The sequence below is a fragment of the Pseudopipra pipra genome, chromosome 17, assembly GCF_036250125.1.
Source record: "Pseudopipra pipra isolate bDixPip1 chromosome 17, bDixPip1.hap1, whole genome shotgun sequence".
Classification (NCBI taxonomy): domain Eukaryota; kingdom Metazoa; phylum Chordata; class Aves; order Passeriformes; family Pipridae; genus Pseudopipra; species Pseudopipra pipra.
The window spans coordinates 1,688,068-1,705,317 of record NC_087565.1 but is presented as its reverse complement, the minus strand read 5'-3'; the positions used below and the strand labels follow the sequence as shown (position 1 = coordinate 1,705,317).

Sequence of the window (17,250 nt, the reverse complement as noted above, 5' to 3'; positions counted from 1 at the left end):
GCACTGATGTCCCTTGAATGGATTTCCTTTTTTTTCCTTCAGCCATCTGCCAAGAATTTTTAAAGCTCTGTTAATTGTTTGTGTCTCTTTTGAGCATTACCTTTTCAGCATATTTAGTATGTTCTTCCCAGCAAATACTTTTAACTTACGACATCTTTATTAAGGACAAATGGTTCATTTTGTCACCTTATAGTCAAACACACAGTCATTTTAAAAATAAGCCCAGGAACAGCTTGCTTCTCTCTTTTATTGTTTGTTAATCTTCTGTGACATTTGCATGAGGAAAGCACTCTGAACCTCACTGCAAACCTCATTGGATTCGTGGCTGCCTCAAACCACCAGCGTGGTTTACAGCAAACTCTGTGTATGTAGGTTTTATAAACCTTTCCAAATTTCCTTTATAAAAACAAACCAACAAAAAAAAAAAAACCAGAAGATACCACATTTGGTTTTAAAATTTGTTAGCAATATTTAAAATTGAAAAAGGTAGTTCAGTGACGTGACTCTTGTATCTGCTGGGGAAGAGAATAGATTCCTGCTCTCTTCCATTTGGTAACAGGGTCATTGCTCACCACCTGCTTTCACTTGGGTGCAAACTGACATTGATTGCAAAGCACTTTCTGCCACAACTCGCTGTCAAATTTTCGTTTTTTGCTATATTTTTGTATATAGCAGGCCTTCTGTGACATGAGGCTTTTAGATGAAATTTGCAGTGAGTGGGAAGTAAAATGAGTTGCTGCTGTTTGTGTCGAATTGTTTAGGTCATAGCCCTTAATAGAGACTGGAATAATGTAACCTGAAATCGACTTTATATCACAGTGTTCAAACTTGTAAACTCAACATCCTGGACTATCTCTGAGGCCCCTTTCCTGCTGTAGCATTTAATCAGCTGAGACATTGACTGAAAGCTTTGTGGATGAACTAAGTAACTAACAGAACTTCATCCAGAGTCTGTGATCATTGGATTTGGCTGTATGTTTAAGGTCAGGCTGCAATGTGCATTTTTGCTTTGGGAGAAAGGGAAGAGGAATTAATAATTGAGGGTGTGATGCTGGAAAAATTATCTCTGAGCATACTGTATTCTTTAGAAAACCTGTTGGAGCCTTGTTATGCCTTGAGATCTGTTTTCAAGGCTGGATGTGTTCTTGGCACAGCGTCTCCCTTAAAGAAAGAACACTCCTGCTCAAATGAGGTCTATTTGAAATGCTTCTAAAATCCTCTTCCAACTCATCTGTCAGTACAAATGTTTTAAAGGGTAATGTAGCTTAAAAAGACAAGCTTGTCCAGGTTTTTCTCATCTGTAGCAGAAAAGGCTCCTTTTGGTGCCTCTTTGCTTGAGGAGCCCATTACAGGTGCTCTGGGTTGCCTCGTGGGAGGTGGAGCCTCTGGACCATAAATGAAGAGCCTGGGGATAAAGTCTCCATCAGGTCCCTGTGAATACTTTCCAATGGGCAGGGTCTCATCTGGACAAGTGCCTGAAATGATGCACTGTGGGAGGAGCAAAGTTATCTCAGCTCTGACTGCTGGACCTGCTGCATTTGCCTTTGTGCCCCTTCTTCTTCTGTTCCTGTAATCCTGCAGAAACATCCAGGTGTTGCTCATTGCCAGTGTAATTGGTGCATGGAATCCCTGGGAATCTGCCTGCTGACCTCACCAGGAGACTTTGCAGGGGGGGGCTTCATCATGGGTGAGGCTTCTTTGAGGTTTTGCTGATTTGTGTACTGATTCAGTGTTAACTAATTGGTTACCACTTCAGGTACATTTGTGTTTCATGCTGGGCAATATCATGTGAATGAATCACTCCTAGTTTAGGATAAGTGATCCTGAATAAAGAAGTTTATTGTCAATCCTTCAGTAAGTAGAGCCCTTAGGAGCAGGGGAGAGAGGGGGAAAGGGTAGGGGGGATTGGAAGGAAGCTCCATTACAGACACATGTACCCTTCCTGGCAGAACTTAGTTAAACCTTTCAGATCTGTAAAAGCATTTTATTTGGTTTAAAGGATTCAGCATCTCCTAACAGATTGCTTTTCTTAAAAAAAAAAAAGGGGGGGGAAAACCCCACATTGGTCAGCTGTGAGCTCTACAGTTGAGTTGTGCAGCTAGCCAGATCCTCAAAGCCCAATGACATGATTTATTTTAGCATGTTCAGAGGTATTTTGGTACTCTTACTTAAGAAAATTAAAGCATAATCACTTAGAGAAGGAAAAAACCCTCTGCTGTCTTTTTTCTTAATCAAACCTCTGGCAAGCAAGTGCTTTTTAAAAGCAAGTGATGCTTTTTTTTTTTTTTTTTACTTGCTTGTTCAGACAGGCTGACCTTTTATCTTGGTTTGTAATTCAGTTACTGGGGAAAAAAACAGCCCAGTGAGATAACTTGTCTTTGTGGTTGCAGGATTAGTCAGCCACTTTCTAAGTCCCTAAAGGATTTTAAGGTTTGGACTTCTTGAAGTTCAGTGCTGCAGAACAACACCAACACAATCTGTCATTCCCTTTGTTTAGATTGAGTGTGTACAATACTTGGGATGATTTTGGAAGTGAATGGCGTTATTCATGCTCATAATTGACACGAAGGCTAAAAAAGGAAATTTAATCTTGGAGCTGAGAAGATTAAAACAAATTGGTCTTTTTTTAAAAAGCTCTGTTTTTTTTTTTTTAATGACCACTCACCACTCATATCAGTGAGTAGAGATTTGGATGGGTTTGCTTCCTTGATACAACTTCAGCACGGTGCTGAGGTAATGACAGCCTGCAGTGTTTGTGTGCTTGTGCTGGCTGGGACACCAAAACTTTCTTGAGCCTTTTAAGGATTACAGTGAGAATTACTGAAGTGCAGTTCTTGGCTCAGAGCAGCCCAGGGATGCAGGCTGTACTGTTCCCACAGTTCTGCAATCCCTGTTCCGTGGTAATCACTCTGCATAATCACTGCACAGTTCTGTCTGGGTAGCCAGGGAGAGCTGGATGTTTGCTGTGATCCTCCAAAATTGGGAATTTTCTGGCATCTTGCCAACAGTAAAGCTGCTCCGTGGTTTTGAGGAATGGGGGGAAACTTCCAAACTGTAGGGAGGGTGAGAAAGCAAAGATGCCTCTTAGCTGTTGAAGGAGCAGCTGTGTGTCCAAAGTGTGTGTGTGTGTGTCTCTTCCAGAGCGCCCACAGGAATTCTCTGCCAAACATGGGTGGAAGTAATTCTGTAGGGATAGTAACAAATAAAATGGTCTGGTGTCATGCTCCTGTATTTTAATCAAATAAGCAGAGCTACATGGCAGATGAATTGGGATCCTTACTGGTATTGTAGCAGTGAGATCTTTCAGTAGCCATCAAACTCCACACCTGTGCAAGTAAGGTAGAGCTGGAGAAACAGCTCATCTGAGAAGCCCTGGGTCTCCTCTGATATAACTCTCTGTTAAGATATATTTTCCAGTTTGACCAGGGATCCAACACTGAGTGTCCATCTTTTCTTCCACAAAAAGTGATGCTGTGATTGCACTTAAATATTTAATGGTTTCAGCTGCTTGACTTGCACTGACTTGAGCTGACTTGACCTCTAGAATGATCTAGAACGATGATCTGGTTGGAAGCTGAGTGTTATTTCTTTCTGGAAAGCCATGTGCTGTTCAGATGAGGTGGCCTGAAACCACTGTCTCCACATGTGCACTGATCACAGATCCTGTTCTTTTTCTTTGGGAATTTCTGGCCGTAGTGCTGGTTTGACTCATGCTGGATGCTGCAGCCCATGATGTGTTTTGCTAGTACATTGCCTAAATAATTAAGATGCATTAAAAGCAGAAGCTTGTGCTGCTGAGACTTATTTTTCAAATCCTTTGAAAGTTTAATATCTGTATTTTGAATCTTGCATGAAATCCCACAGTGAGTGCATTTCATCCTCTGCTTTCATAACAGTGAGAAACTTCACTGACGTGCTGATGCTAAAAGGGGGGGAAAATCAAGATAATTAGTATTTGTGTAGGCACAGGGGCTTATCCTGATTTACTGCAGCCCCTCTGTAGAATGGCTGCCTGGCAGATATGTGGAGTTGTAGGGACTTGACAGTCATGAGAAAAAAGTGGGCAGAAAGTGCCTGTAGGTTCTTAGGTTCTTGTGTCCTTTGCGTTTGACAACTTAAAGTGAATAAATAGTTAATGCCTGCTCATATATTACATCAAGGCTTCCTTATGCTAGAAACATAAATGAGAACGAGGCACTTAATTTTTAGATCAGTGATTGAAAGTATGCCAAGCAGTATTGAGGCAGCATTTCAGGAAAAATGTTATGGAAAAAAATGGCATGCTATTCCAACACCAATTTATATCACCATCCTCAAGACCTGAAGTCTGCTTAGCGTGAGAAATCACCTTCTACATTTAATTTTGGCCAGAGAAATGGAATACATTTTTTTCTGGTTTAAAAAAACGTGTGTAGTACTATTGAGTAATGTGCTCCCTCCGAGTATATTTGATACGAGCATTTAATTGATACGGTGTTTAACCAGTCTTTCGAGTTGCAGAAAGCTAATTCCAGAATAATCTCAGCTCTTACACTTGTCAGAGCTCACATTCATGAATCCTTGAGATGACACCTCTCCCTAGCTCGTGGTCCTCTGCAGCACCCGTGCGCTGCCATGTGCTGCAGGCTGAGCTCTGCTCCGAGGTGGTTGCTACAAATAGTCATGGCAAGTGGTATCCGAGGGGTGATCACCTCCCAGAAATAAAACTCTGCTCGAGGAGGTGACAGAAGAAAAGTTCAGAAGTTGAGGTGAATACACAAACTGATCTGCAGGATCCTGGAGAAGGAAGTACAAGTGTGCCCTTGGTTTTGTCAGAAGGGAAGCATCTTGATAACAGTGCTGATAGCCAGGGTGAAGAGAGGCAAGAGTTTAATTAGTCTCTTCTGTGAAGAGCCTCCCTTCCCAAAGGACATCTGAACACTTAATAGACTGTGTGTAGGAATTCCTTTTTACTTGTCTCTGATACAAAGCCACTTTTGCTGTGGTGTGTGATCATCAATAGCCTCCTGTGAGGGGCTTCCATACAGTTGCAGTCCCACTTGGTTGTTCTGGTTTTGTTTTTCCAAAGTAGCCTGTTGCTACTATATTACAGTGGAAATATTTTTCATTATCTCTAAACAGCAAATTCCTATTTGGCATTTAATGTTTAGCATAGCTTGGATATCTCAGTTTGGATAAAACCCTTTCTCAAGCCATGCTTAGAGTTTGCCTCTCCAAATATACACAAGTAAATGATGAGTTGTGCTCCCTACTGATATGATTGATGAGTTTCCTTGGGGGGTTTTGATCACTGGGCATGCAGTCAAGAACTGTTAGATTGCAGCATAAAACTAGGCAGAAGAGGAAGTTATAACAATAAAACCTCTGCTAAATAGACAATTAATTTGTTTTTTTCTTTAGTTCCCATCTAGCTCTACTAAGAATTTATTTCCCTGTGTAGCGTGGGAAGCTGCAATTTTATTACTTCTGTATTTTAGTCTTCAAACTCCCACTGCCCCTTATGAAGTGATAATTGCTAAAGCCCGTTTTTCTAAAGGCTATTTAAAACTTAAAAGTTTGACATCAAGTTATGTTGAGCAGTAAATGCCACCTGGAATATCTGGGTGAAAGGCAGAGAGAGCGATTGCTGCAGCTGGGTGTTTCCTTTCCAAAAAGCCACTGGGGGTAACAGTGGGAGGATATTCGGAAAATACTCTGAGCATGTGGAAGATAAGTGTTCAAACTCAGAGAAATCATGGTCGAGGGATGTGACTAGAGGGCTGAGGAAGGAGAGAACAACTTCCTGATTTTATTCATAGGACTGGTTGTAGTACCAAGACTCGAAAATATCTTCCTTCTGCAAAGCTGTTCAGACACCTTCACCATGAGGAAAGCAACCTCATCTCATCAGTATCATACATATTCCAGTTTTGTCCCAGAAGTCAGGGTGCATCTGCACGTTTGAAGAGTGATGGTAGAACAACTGCATCCCCTCCCTGGGGATGGAGGGTTCATGTTTGGCACAAGCTTCAGAACTTCAAAGACAGCATCTAAAAGCAAAGCCCAGATAGCTTGAAACGTTGCAGACATGCAAGGAAAAGGCTTTGTGCTAAATCCAGGGATCAGATTCAGTGTCAGCAAGTAAAAAGAAAGTTTCAGGAGGAATGTGCTTTCTGCTTGCCCCAAGGTAATGTTTTTTGATTCCTGTGCAGTCAGTGAGCTAGAGCTTTACTGAGACTCTTTGTTGGGGGAGAAACGTGTGAAAGCTGCTGGGAAACAGCTCCTTTCTGTTTGATGCTCATAATTCATGCAGCAAGAGGATTTTGCTGGCAGTGTTTTTTGCTAGAGGAGCAAATAAGAGTACTAGCTGAAGTGACCTGGGGGTTAGTGGATGACCATATTTATGTCAGTAGTGCAGCCTGGTCCAGGCAGTGGTGACCTTGCGCTGCTGAAGGGCTCTTGAGGGACCAGAGGAATGTGCCAAGTCCCAAACTGGTCAAGCTACAGACCTTGCTATGGGAAAACCAGCATGGGGTGCTCTTCAGGGTAAAGACTATGGGTCCCAAGAGAACCTGTGATAAATCATTTGCATCAGCTTCTAATTCAAAAAGTTTTTACTGCTTGGGATTTTCATTTGGTTTTTTTGTGGGGACAGGGCAGGAGCTGAGTTAATTCTCCAGGCTTTGTGTTTTACAACAGATTTTTTTGTTTTGTGTAAATAAGAAATCTGGCATGGTCTGTTTAAAAATACTGTGGCAGGGTTTTGGACAGCTTCCTGCTTAGGACAGAGCAGTATAAAGTTCAGATCATGGTGCCCTTGAATATCGAACCTGTGGCTTTTATTTATTCTCCTTTTGCTGCTTAGGTTCATTTACATTCAGTAGAATATCATGTTGCTGTGACACTTTACCTGACTCTAAGAGTTGCAAGTGTTTGGGGTTTTTTTTTCCCCCCTGTTCTTAAATGCTGATTTAAAAGGATGGCAACTCAGAAGCAGTTTGCTGAGTTGAACATTATTCATGGGGTAGTTTGTCTACAAATCTGTCTGAAATGCTGACAAAGGAATGTCATGAATAGCTTACAAGTCTTCTCCTTGAGGAAGAAACTGTATTTCAAATGATGTGTTCCTGGTTTGTCCATCATTACTGTGCATGCATGGGAAGGCTGCAGGTTATGTCCTTCCAAAGGATATAATTATGTATGTCCTTCTGAATTATACAGCAGAAATCATCAGCATATTGAAACAAGATGTTGCTGTCAGTGGTGTCTGAAGAACAACAGCACAGCCGTGGGTGAGAGGCTTTCAGGTGAACACTTGCACCTCTGACACTTGTCTTCAGCTGGGCATTTTTACAGAGTTAGGATCATTCTCAAAACCTTGAGTAAAAATACCACTGTTCATCAAATGGTTAAAAATTAGCTTTCTGCACATACAACCTTGCTGGAATGGTTTCACTGCGCTGCCTCCTCTCCATTTTGATAGATGTGTTTGACTAACCTTAGAACAAGTATTTTATATCTGTCTTTACATTTGAAATGAGATTCCTTCCTTTAAAAGTTTGTCTTAGGTATTTGATCAGTGCAGACAAAAATAGATAGCTTTTACAGAGACACTTTGACTTCTTACAGCAGAGGAATTGCTGAGAAGTGAGGAGAGGAGTGGGACTGAGCCCGTGGCTAAAACCAGCTCTAATTGCAGCTGCTCAGCACTGAGACTTTACCCCGAGTAACTGTCTGTCATGAGATGCTGTCCTTGTCCTTCTTGGCTTATTTTGCTCCTGGCATTTCACAAAGAGAATAATGTCAGTGTCCCGGGAGTGTTCCACTGAGAGACAGAGATCCTGGAGTCTGAAACTTCATTTCTGGCAGAAAGTCTGTCTGTGGCATTGGCTTACAGTGAACTGCCATGCAGCAAAGTGAAATGGAGGCCATCACGTTTGAAACAGTTCTCTTGCTTTTTTTTTTTTTTTTTAATTCTAAAGATGTGTGTGTGAGTGGAAGGACGAGCTGAGTAATCGCCCAGCCCAGATCCCTGGGCTGGTGCTGTCACAGCCTGAAGCAGGGCAGGAGCAGAGAGCTGGGTGTCCTCTGCACTGCGTGGGTGGGTGGCTCTCATTAGCCCCTGGGTGCTGTCAGTCTCTCCTCAGCTCATCTGGGCTGAGCAGTCACGTTCTGGACCTTTTCCCAGGGCTGCCCTTTGGCTTCTCTGCCTCCTTCAGGACCAGCATGGCACTCACAGCCAGGCTGCCGTTCTTCCAGGGGAAGGCTGTGTGGTTAGTTCATCCTCACCAGCACAGAGCACTGCACACAGGATGTTCCTGAGCTCCCAGATTTTTGCAGTGCCTTGCCTTGCCTCCCTTCCTTCTCCCACCCCCCCTGTGCTGGTTAACCCGTGATCAGGCTCCCGAAGCAGCAGCTTTGCTCTGCGTCAGCGCGTCTGCGCAGGGAACGCACTTCCCAGTTTGCTCATATTAATATATATCTGTGGGCTTTTGCCCACTCCAGACTTAGCAGTACTCCAGCATCTCCCATGCTGTTAGCCATCTGTCCTGACAAACCCAGTCCCGGGAGCTGTCACAGCCGCTGTGTCCCTTGGCAGGCAGTTCTCTCCGGCAGCAGGAAGACTCTGTGTGTCAGTACCCACGAGGGTGTCCCAAGATGCTCCATCAGGTTCAGGAGCAGCAGCAGGGCAGTATTTTCTTACTGCTACCTTCTCAGGTGCAGAGACCATGGCTGTACATCTGCCCTGCCCTCTGCTCTGCCAGCTCTGGCACTTTGTTTCTGGCTGTAAGCAGCACCCAGCACTTTGGGAGGTGATGGAGAAGGCTCAAAGGGCATCCGTGGAAGATTGCAGCCCTATGACAATTTCTGACATCTAATAGTTGGCTTAACCCTTGATCAAGGTGTTTTAGATCTATTCCAGTGCTCTCTTTCAGCAGTCCAGCACTGGGTGCAGTGGGAGACCTGACAGCCCTTTGCTCCACTGTAGCTGCTCGGTATGTGTTCAGTACTTGAATTAATATTTTCTTCTGCTTTGCATTTTCATTTGACTTTTCAATTCCCTGGACTGTGAGGAAGGGGAATGTTGAATAATTACCTGCTCCATAATAAATTAGTGTGAAAAGGCAACTGGTGCCATGCATCAACTTAAACTGCTGCCTAGTAAAGTTGCATTAATGTGTATAAATAATGTATATCTTTGCAGAGGAAGTGCTTTGTCTTTCTAATGAACAGTTGCCTGATTGGAGAGGCCCAAAGACTGTATATCCTCAGCAGAAAGGTTGTGTTTCACGTGTGCCTGGATGATTAAAGTGAATTCATGATCCTGTAAATGCAACTAGGAGAGATCTTTAGAATATGCTAAAGAACTTCAAAAGACCGTGTAAGAAATCAGCTAGCAGAAACCATCTCAGGAAGAGGGATCAAGATTTCTGTATCTTAGTATTATTTTTAAGGACTGATGCAAACTGCCATTAAACTTTCATTTGTTGCCTTGTAGTAGGCAGCAAACATTTCACTGAGTGTTTTGGTTCAGAAGTGGTTTGAAGAATAACCATGACAGCTGACTAATTAACAGCTAAACCAGGACAGCATCACTTGCATGTAACTGAAATAAAAAGATAAGTCACTCAATTATGACATTTGTTGAAAGTCAAAAAAATTGACAGTTCTTTGTGCACAAAAATCACCAAATTATTTTGCATGTTCTTAGCATCCACAGCAGTGGATGGCATCGCTGCTGGCAGGTGCTGCACAGTCATCCTTGTCCTGCTGCAGTGGCTGTAAAACAGCATCTCCTGTGTGCTTCTGATGCTCACTTGGTTTTGGATGGGAAAAGGGCTCGTGCTTAAGTGAATATCCGAAGCACTTCCAGTGTCCATATATTTTAACGTTGTCCTAAAATCCTGTCTGTTCCACAGGTTATAATATTATAATATTACATAAAGGCTGTAGCTGTGGACAATCTAGACTGTCCAGGCCACACTTGGCATCTCTAATCACACGGTAAAACTCTTCTGTGCCAGTTCTCAGCAAATTGGCGTGGACAAGAGAGCCAGTTAAACTAAGGTCAGGCAGAGAGGGAATTCAGGGAAAGGGAGCTTGTCCAGAGTAGTCTGACATCTTCACACATGCAGGAAAATACAAATGGTACTTGCATGCTGTATCAGTACGAGGCTGACCCACAGAGACCTGGTGTGTGTGCTTGTGCTCTGGGATTCCTGTCTGAATCCTTGCCCTGATTGAGCTTCAGCCTGATTGTACAGAAGTGATTTTTTTATTCAAATTCAACTTTTGTCAATGGTATTTTTTGATTTCTGTTCCCCTCTGTCTCCTTTTGTCATTTAGCAGAAGGAAGTTTAGTTGCAAGGAAAGGGGAGGGGAAGAGAACTTTGCTGCTCTTCCATCTCAGTGCAGTATTTCTGTTCTAAGCCTGCAAAATGAAGCGTTAGAAAAGCAACTCAGCGGGGGAAACATTTCACTGGTTGTTTATACGCTCACACTGCCACTAAACAGAGCATGTAATGTACCTGTAAAATGAGCAGAAGCAGCCCAGTGTCCCCAGGCTTGTACCAGTCTCAGTGAGAGCAGCAGCCTGGAGCAGAACTCTCCCACTTTTCCCCCTGGAAGGCGCGCTGTGCCCGCCGGACGGGCAGCAGGATCCCTGCAGACCTGGGGGTGGTGGCCACGCTGACACCGCTGTCTGTTCTTCTTTTGTCTCCTGCTCAGCTGAAGACGTGGAGTGTGGATGAGCTCCAGAGGAGGCTCTCGGCCCTGGACCCCATGATGGAGCAGGAGATTGAGGAGATCCGGCAGAAGTACCAGTCCAAGCGGCAGCCGATCCTCGACGCCATCGAAGCCAAGAAGCGGCGGCAGCAGAACTTCTGAGCCACGGGTAGAATGTTCTTCCAGCCTCATACAATCAGCTCCTTGCTTTTATGACTACTGAACAGATTGATTTCTATTGAAATACGCTAGCGAAATAGAGGGCAATACTTCTGCTCGTTTATTTTTCCATAGCACCTTTGTGAACTCAGGAATGCCGTGACCTGGAGGATCCTGGTGGTTGTGTTTTCATGTTAGGCAGGTATTTAACACATTATTGCAAAGGAGTTCTGTTACTGTTTTTAGGAGGATTGTTTTTAAACCAGAGGAACAGATAGGAATAGGCTAATGAAAGTTGGCTCACTCTCTTTTTCAGCTGAACTTTCAGGAGTCCATTTTGGTTTCAGTGAATATGGATTGTGGTGTTTAACGGCTGCATCTTTTGTGGGGTTTTTGGTTTTGTTTTTCTTTGTGAATGCACAGACTCAATTTCAAGCTGTTAACTGTCTCTACTGTTAAGGTACTGATAAGTTTTAGGTCACTGAAGAGAGCAGGTGAGAACTTGTACAAACTGTTCCAGCCTTTTGAAAGAAACTTAAATCTCAGTTTTTGAAAAGCCTGTAATAAGCCCCATGCCTTACACTGTGTGCTTTAAGCAAGTGTGGTTTCTTCAAGACCTCAGTTTTGTTCTCTTTTTGTGTCCTTTATGAATTTATATGAGTAGATAAAGCACGTTGTGCCTCCATAAGAAATTACGTTCTGTCATTTAAAATCCACACCCATTTAAAACCAAAAGCCAGTCAGTGATCTGATTCCCCTTTGTCTGTCTGTCTGGAAATGTCCTTCAGGGAGACCCTGCTGACACAAATGGAGTGCTGAGGAGAGGAAACAGCACCTGAATGGGTGGAAGGAATACTCTCAGGAACTGGGTACTTCAGCTGTGTCTGAGAGGACTTAAAAAATCTCCACAGCTTGTGAAATATTTTATAGGCTTCATTTCAAATTTACATCTTTAGACACTTGAATAAAAACTTGGTTTCACAATCCTTCACATTTCTGCAAGGTTTAGCACATCAGGAGAGTTGAACTGGAAGTAAGAACTGTTGAATTAACAAAGATGTGCATTTATGGTGGTGGAGCAAAGGCGGAGTTGATCTGGATGAGAAGACACCTACTGATGTCTTGCTGGAAGAGGTTCAGTCTCTTCCAGTTTCTCTGGATGCTCCTGTGTTGGTAGGTTGTATTTTTTTTTTTCACTTCCCTGCTGTTCCTGCCCAGTAAAGGTCAATCAGTGGTGATGCCCCAGCGTGTACAGTCGCTGTGGGGATGGTGCAATCAGCTCACACCAGAGAGGGGAGAGGAAAACAGAAGCAGCAAAGAGCCTCTTTGCAGGGCAAAGACTGAGCAGTGCCTCTGCCCTGTGGGCTGTAACAGCAGAGCTGTGTAGTTTTAGATGTTCCCAGCATATGATGAATTGTTTGGACAGAGCAAGTATTTCTACCAATTTATTTTCATTTTGCTCTGATAGAGGGAACAGTTTCCCTGTCGATCTTCTGAAACAGGCCTTGGTACATCACCTAGATAATAAAACAGCAGTGTCTCCTGGATCAAGTGCTGCTAGAGAGGTGAAGTGTTCATTTCGTGCCTCTGTGGGCTCTTGTTTTCCCCTTAGAGCAGGCTCTTGGCTTTGCTAACAGGTCTGCTCCATAGCTGTGAAAGGAACCAAGCCATTCTTACCCTCTGCAGCTCTGGTTGCATCAGTTTGTCTCTGTTTGATGTGCATTGGGGTCATGGCAGTTTTGGAGATCAGCAAGCTGTCCGTAAGGAAAAGGGAGAGGCAGTAAGCAGTGTATGTAGGGGGGCTGAAGGAGGAGTACATCCTGGGACAACCAGCAATTTGATAGCCTCAGGTATTGGGAAACATCAGAGCTCATACCGTGCTCATTGGAATCTGTGCAATACTCTTTGCCCTGGTCTTGTCTTTGTTATGAGCAATATCCATGAGCATCCTTTGCATCAAAGAAACTCCTCCAACTTAGGAGGGAGTGCTCTGCTCAGTGCTGGATCTTGTATTAGTCACTGGGATGGATCTGGCCCAGCACCTCTGGTGTGATGGACACACAGACATGTGACATGGTAAACTGTGCACTGCCTGCGTGTGGCGTGGATCAAACGGGCTCTGCCAGGAGGAGTTTTACTTCTGCACTGTGTAGGTAACTTTGTAGTGATCAGAGGGCATTAGAACCCCAAGTTTTAGGTGAAACACCACGGGGTGGTGTCTACTTACAGAATATGCAACCTGTGACTTCTGTAACCGAATGTAAGCACTCTTGAAATACTCTGCTTTGCTGACGCAATTGTCTTAAAATATAGCAAATGAACCAAAATAAGTAAAACTGGTCCAATGGCTTAACTGTCTTTGAACCTTTCTTAAATGCTTGCAGTGGCTGAGACTTAATGATGTTTCTTGCACTTAGAGCTGTAATGCAGAGGAATTATTTTCTCTTCACTGATTTTCAATCTGTTAGAGAAAATATTTCCCTTTTTTGGTCCCTTCGTAGAGGGTCTGGAAGGACAGGACCTGTTCACTCCTCAGAGTGAACTCTTAGCACTCCAGACTAAGACCAAGGCTAGTGACATAAGGGAAGGCTGTTCTGACGAAGTTTTTAAGCAAAAAAACTTGTTTAATTGTGAAGCTACATTTGTGTGCTCCTTGAATCCATCTGCATTGTTGAAAGGGTTCTGGACAAACTGTTCTCTTTGCTTCTAAAACCCAGAGATACTGATGATGTCGGTCATGTGAGACTTACAAATGTGAAGTTTGTAGCTTTAACTTTTTTGTAACAAAGAAATTAGCGACACTGGCATAAACTGCTGACTTGAAATGCTATTTTGTAAGATCTGGCTGTTTGTATATAATAGTGTTGGGTCTTTAGTTTGTATATGTATGAAATAGTAACTTTTATTGCATTCCTCTCAGTTTGATACAGGAGATTTTATTTGATCTTTCTCAAATATCTTGCCTTATTTGTTCAAAGGGGCAAATAAACTGTCCCTACCTGAAAGCATCGGGTGGAGTCGTGACTCATGTTTGTGCATTAAAATACTTTGGTGTGTTATTGCTTATGAGGATGAGTTTTAACATGGTGTACCTCTAGTCAGCCAATGTTATGCAACATTCTGGAGGAGAGTACAAGCTTTCAGGAACACAGGCAGTAAACACATCAGATAAACATTTTGGAAAAGGCAGTTCCCCACGGTGGGGAGCACAGGCAGCCCTGCCTGGAGCCCCAGTCATGCAGGAGAGTCATTTGCCCCACGTTGTGCTCTGGCAAATGGGGATGCTGAACTCTGCTGTAGGTCCTTGCTGTCTCTGCAGCAGCTTCCCTGAGCCTGCAGTCAGGTTTGGGACTAGGTACATATCAATTTATCCACCTTCCTACACAACAGGTGAGGCTGGAGGCTCACTCCCAATTCTGGCTCACTTTGAGCTTTCTAGCTCAGAAAAAGATGAAGCTGACAGTGAGTGGGTGCTGCCTTCCAATGGTGAACTGTTGGCTTCGACGTGGTTTCCCTGAGCAGTTACTAAATCTGTCCTGGAGGGATGACTAACGGGAGCAGAGACAGAATTCATTCAGGAGTCAGCTTTGGTTAGCAATCCTGGAAGAAACAAAGTAGATGTGAGCTTTTAAATGCTCGGAAGGAGCGTGGAAGTGAAAGGGGGGGAGGCTGCAGGCATTTCTAGTAACTGGGAAAGCCTGGAGCTCTCCCATATCCTCAGCAGTGTTACCAGGATATTGTGGAGCCCCAGAACAAAGGGAGGGTTGTGTTCCCAGTGCTGCCATACCAGGGGAGTGTTCATGTGCTGCAGCACTGCACCTGCTGCACAAATATTAACTGCATATAAGGAACAAAACCAACACTGACAGGTACCTGTGAGCTGGGACTGATGTTTAACCAGGTTTTTCTCCCCAGTAAAGGGAAAAGTCAACTCTCCACTAAACCTGTAGGATCAGCAGTTATTAACAATAATCAATACTGAAGGACAGGGGCTGCTGTGCCAGTGTCCTGTATGCCCAGCTATTCATTTCCTACACCCTCATTTTGTCCCATTTCCTCCTGTGCACAGGCCAGAGGAGTCTGAGCTTGGATAAATGCTCTGAGCATTGGCTGACAGCCCTGCCTCGAGCGCTGACAGCTTTTCATTGCGCTAATCACTCTGGCAAAATTTTGAAGGGTCAAACCGGGAAACAACCATCATCTCTTTCTAGACTGAAAGTTAATTGTCCTTTAATTTAAGAGCCCAGGAAGGTAGCCAACGTGTTTATAAAGTTTAAAACAGTTCAGTTCCAGCTCTGAAGGACAGTCTGTTCTGCTCCCCTCTAGGTTGTCACTGTTCAAATCAACAGAAGCAGAGGGAGCTCAGAGTCCCTGAGTCCCATCCTGAGTGGAGAGCAGCACAGCAGCCTCTTACCTCTGCACAGGCATCAGGTGGCTGAGCTGTGGGGTGGACTTTCCTCAGCCCGAGGGGCTCACAAGCTCTGGACCATCACTCCTTCAGCACAGAGGGGATGGTCTTGAAAAAGGCACGGGGCAGTTTTCCCCCTCTGCTCTCACCAGACTTGGTCTGGATGTGAACATGCAGATGATGTGAACATCACTGGTTTTGTGCCTCCCTGCACATCTGACCTGTGGTTTTCATTCCCTGAAATGGTGTGACCTGTCTAGGCATATTTGGTTAATTCAATTCCATGCCTTCAAGGCTGTTCTTTTGGTTTTCTCAGGCACTTAGGATGGAAGCCTTGAGACTGTGTGTTTCCTATAACTAAGCTAACAACTGTGGTTCAGATGAACCTCTACCAGGAGGAAGTGTTTTAGCATTATGTTGTAAAACAAAAAAATAGAATTACTGCACTGTTTGTCTTTACTGATCTCCTTACACAGTTCAGCAGATAGCAGTAACACGGATTTAACACGTCAAGCAGTGTGCTCAGGCAGTAAGCTTGGATTTTTACTGAGGTCAGCAGGGCTGTAGGAACCTGTGAGCAGCAGAGATCCCAGAACGCTGTCAGTGAGGAGTCTTCCCTTCCTACAGATCAAACCCTTTAAAATCTCCTGAGTGCACAGAACAAGCTCAGGGTAGTCACGGTGCTTAGAGCTGGCAAAGGAAAAGAAGTTTCAAACAGAAGTAATGAAGTTTACTTTGTCTCTTTGAGGAGAGTTGTCTAATTCTCGGCTGCATTAAACAGCTTAATAAGGTCACTCCATAATCACCATTCCCTGGAGGCAAGAGAGTCGTGCTTTCATCAATCATTTTGTGAATGTGGAAAGCAGCTTTGTAGGAATAACCTGATAAAGTGTGTAATTGATTTACCCACTGTACCAAATGAAAACGCAGCCACTCAGGAAAACTGATTAGGGATTAGCAATAGAACCCGAGTTTCCTCCTTGCCTTAGAAATAGTAAGTCAGCCCCGTCCTGGCAGCCCCGTTGCTGCACAGACGTGTCTCTGCAGCGCGAGCGTGGGCTGTGATCACCCACTGCTGCTGGGCACCTTCCTGCACCCGGCTCTTCCCTGCTCTGCAGAACTCCAGCTCTGCTAGATCTGCCTGCACAGCAGTGGGAGGATTTTCCTAGTGCAGTTACTCAGAGCCATACAAATCCTAATGTCTTCAACGGAGTGCAGGAGGCTAAAAAAAGAAAACATCCCTCGTGGCTTCCCAAAACCCGAGCTTGGAGCTCTTCTGCAGCAGCCCCTCCGAGAGCTGCTGCCCCAGGGGGGCCCGAAGGATGTCCTACCTTGCTTACAGCCCCCAAGGCAGGGGAGCTTTTCCCTTGGAAAGATCAGCAGCTTGTAGATTTTTTTTTTTTTTAATGGAAAAGCTCTCAAAGGAATAGAGATTAAATTCTGTTTTTTCCCCTGACTCCTGTCGCACCCAGCAGAGGAATGCACCTGACACAGGAAGAGCAGTGGTAAGTCCTGCCCTCCCCAGCCAGCCCTTGCAGAACAACAGCCTAGAGAGAGATACCCCGTTCATTTCAGAGCATCTGAGGCCACACCCAGCATCAGGATTCTCTCCCTCCCAGCTGGGATGCCTGGCTCCCTGTGTGGCTTTTCCCAGAGCCCACCAGCTCCAACCCATCCCCTTGCACCCCAGGAATGCCCCTTCCTTGAGCCTCAAGGAGGTGGGTTATCCAAACTGCTCCAGCCAGGATGACACCAGTGGTCCAAGCACGAGGACAAGCTATCACTCACCACCCAGAGCAGGGATGAGGTGGAATCTCTGCTGTGCTCCGAGGTGGTGCTGGAGCTGGCTGACAGGGACCTGCAGTGCTGTGGGAGCAGCTCCTGCTCACCCCAGCCTGCTGATCCAGCCCCAGCTCAGCCCATGGGCTGCATGAGCATGGGCATGTGCAGCTGCCACAAAACAGAAACCAGCATCCACA

The 17,250-nt window shown here is 44.5% G+C and overlaps 1 protein-coding gene across 3 annotated transcripts in view; it reads left to right on the top strand.

The window, feature by feature from the left end:
• STK4 (serine/threonine kinase 4) overlaps positions 1-13,922 on the top strand; it is a 44,941-nt gene extending 31,019 nt beyond the window's left edge. For all 3 annotated transcript variants that reach the window (XM_064673641.1, XM_064673640.1, XM_064673642.1), the window contains one exon: positions 10,708-13,922. In XM_064673641.1, the coding sequence (XP_064529711.1) occupies positions 10,708-10,866 (159 nt within the window). In that variant the 3' untranslated portion in view covers positions 10,867-13,922. The remainder of the gene's footprint in view (positions 1-10,707) is intronic.
• Positions 13,923-17,250: the final 3,328 nt, after the last annotated feature.